A 2,129-nucleotide genomic window follows, 5' to 3' on the forward strand; every position below is an offset into this window, starting at 1 on the left:
TCAATGTCCTGTCTCGGCTCCATGCAACCGAGCTCGCATTACACATTGACATGCTCGTAACACGAAAACCAAACCGCTGTCAATCGAGAAGACGACCCATCCAAGATTCGTTAAGTTTCTTGTGCGAGCGGCCTCGCTCGGAACCTCGAGTTTGGTGTCTGTCGTCTCTATGCCCGCCGAGAAAATTGGCGCGCGCGGTTATGCATACGTGCGTCACGCCCGTGGCCGATCCGCACCACGATTCGGAGCGCGTACCGTACTCGCTGCGCCGTGTTTGGTTTCGCGCCACCGCTGCGCATGGCCTATACCAAGACCAACACAGTTTGTATTGGGTGCTCGCTCATTCCCAGTTCGGGCAGGCTCCGATTCCCGGCCCCAGCTGACCTCGACGTATTGGACGCGACTTTTCGGTGGCGCACTCCGATCACGTCCCTACACACGTCTTAACCATCAATACCGCTCAATCGACTCGATTGACGGGGAAGAGGAAGTCGTGTTTGCCTGCGTGAACCAAGCTGACAACGCACGGTGTAAGAGTGGGCAAAAGAATTTCGGGATCCTGTGCTACCTCAACCGTCAACATCGAGGTGCTGGCCATCACCGCCACGGCACTCGCGTGGCAACTTCGCGTGGTCTGTGGCACTGTCCAGCGGCAGTCGGTGTTGTATTGACATCAATCCATCACTTCGGCGGCGCGGGCAGTGCACTGGATCGTCGACTCGGCAGGCCACATTCCGGGACACAGCAACGCGCTCATAGACGTTGCCACCATCGCAGCGGTCGAGCAACATACAAACGTCTGCATGAAATACTTCCGCAGTTTCTTTGACAGACGCACCGAATCCAGCACGCCTGCGCTGGATGTACTGAGCACTCGATAAAAACCCGCTGCAGCCTAGACTGTCATCTTTCAGTCAAGATACGAGCAGCGGTCAGCAAACACACACGCTTGGCACGAATGGATAGCTTCCCCAAGCTGGACGCGGCCCTGCACACCTTCGCAAGGGAGCTCACCCAGCGGCCTATCACCACAACCAAGCGGCGCTGTTGTCCTACGGAGCTTGTCAAGATCCCGCGGCCACATCTCGATGTCCTGCGTCGGCAAAAAGGGGTCGCGCACGCGCTGTGAATGAAACGCGATGGTCTCCTCGCGCTTGTAGCCATAGTCACTGTACTGCGCCTTGTACTGCTCGACGAGCGCTGCAATCTCAGCCTCACTCGCGTTCAACTTGAGTAGCTGCTCAATCTTGTGCCTGATCGTCGCCCTTCCTTGGTGCTCGACCAAGATGGCTCCCTCCCAGATCTTCAAGCGCGTCGTGAGCTCAATGTTCTCCATGTCGAGCTTCTTCAGTCGAATCTCGTTCTGCTGGATGCATGCGCGTCGCCAACCAGCAGTAGCGAGCGGTCAATCTCCTTCGCAGAGATGCGAGCAAGCCTCGACCATCAACTCCCAAGCTCTCGAGTTTCTGGACGACAAGATTCAAACGCTCAAGCACCAAGAAGACATTAGGGAAAAGGAGCCCGCATCCCTTCTAATGCATTGCAAACGATCCAAGGCCCCAAGACCGACCGTACATGTCGGGACGTGTATCCACGGATTGAGCTATCACCCACACCGTGGCTGTGATTTCGACAATGCGGAACCTCGCTTATCATGCGCATAACAACAACATCATCTCGCTCATATATTCATCACTACCACGCTGTGCGACGTTTCGACAACTGAGACGCAACAATGCGAAGCAACTCGCGGGGATCAAGAATCTGACTACGCCGTGCCCAAAAGTCTCAAGCAACGACTCGACGTACCAACTCCGAAACGGCAGCGCTATGGCCTCCCGAAAATTGGCAAGAAGTCACCGTACGCACTCACAAAACACATCAGCATCAACAAAAAATCTCTCACCGACCTCACAACTCAGATGGTCCCAACCTGTGGCGTTATCTCTGAGGAACGCCTTGCCCACCACTGGCACGGTGGACACCAAGAACAAGGTGCGAGAGAGGTTTTCTACGCATAGCCAAGGTATGAAAGTACACATACGATATATAGGCGCACAACAAGCAAACTCGAGCCATCTACGAATATAAACTACTAGTATATAAGTCAAACTAACCAGCCTTGATCA

General features: G+C 54.7%; 1 protein-coding gene across 1 annotated transcript; it reads right to left on the minus strand.

The window, feature by feature from the left end:
- Window positions 1–910: 910 nt before the first annotated feature.
- On the minus strand, window positions 911–1,336 carry SDRG_17275 (hypothetical protein; the record flags this gene model as incomplete). The annotated part of the gene is made up of 2 exons (XM_008623515.1): window positions 911–1,022; window positions 1,083–1,336. The coding sequence occupies 2 exons, from the start codon at window positions 1,334–1,336 to the stop codon at window positions 911–913; spliced, it is 366 nt and encodes a 121-aa protein (XP_008621737.1).
- Between the last annotated feature and the right edge of the window lie 793 nt (window positions 1,337–2,129).

This window comes from Saprolegnia diclina (assembly GCF_000281045.1).
Source record: "Saprolegnia diclina VS20 unplaced genomic scaffold supercont1.240, whole genome shotgun sequence".
NCBI classification, from domain to species: Eukaryota; Oomycota; class Saprolegniomycetes; order Saprolegniales; family Saprolegniaceae; genus Saprolegnia; species Saprolegnia diclina.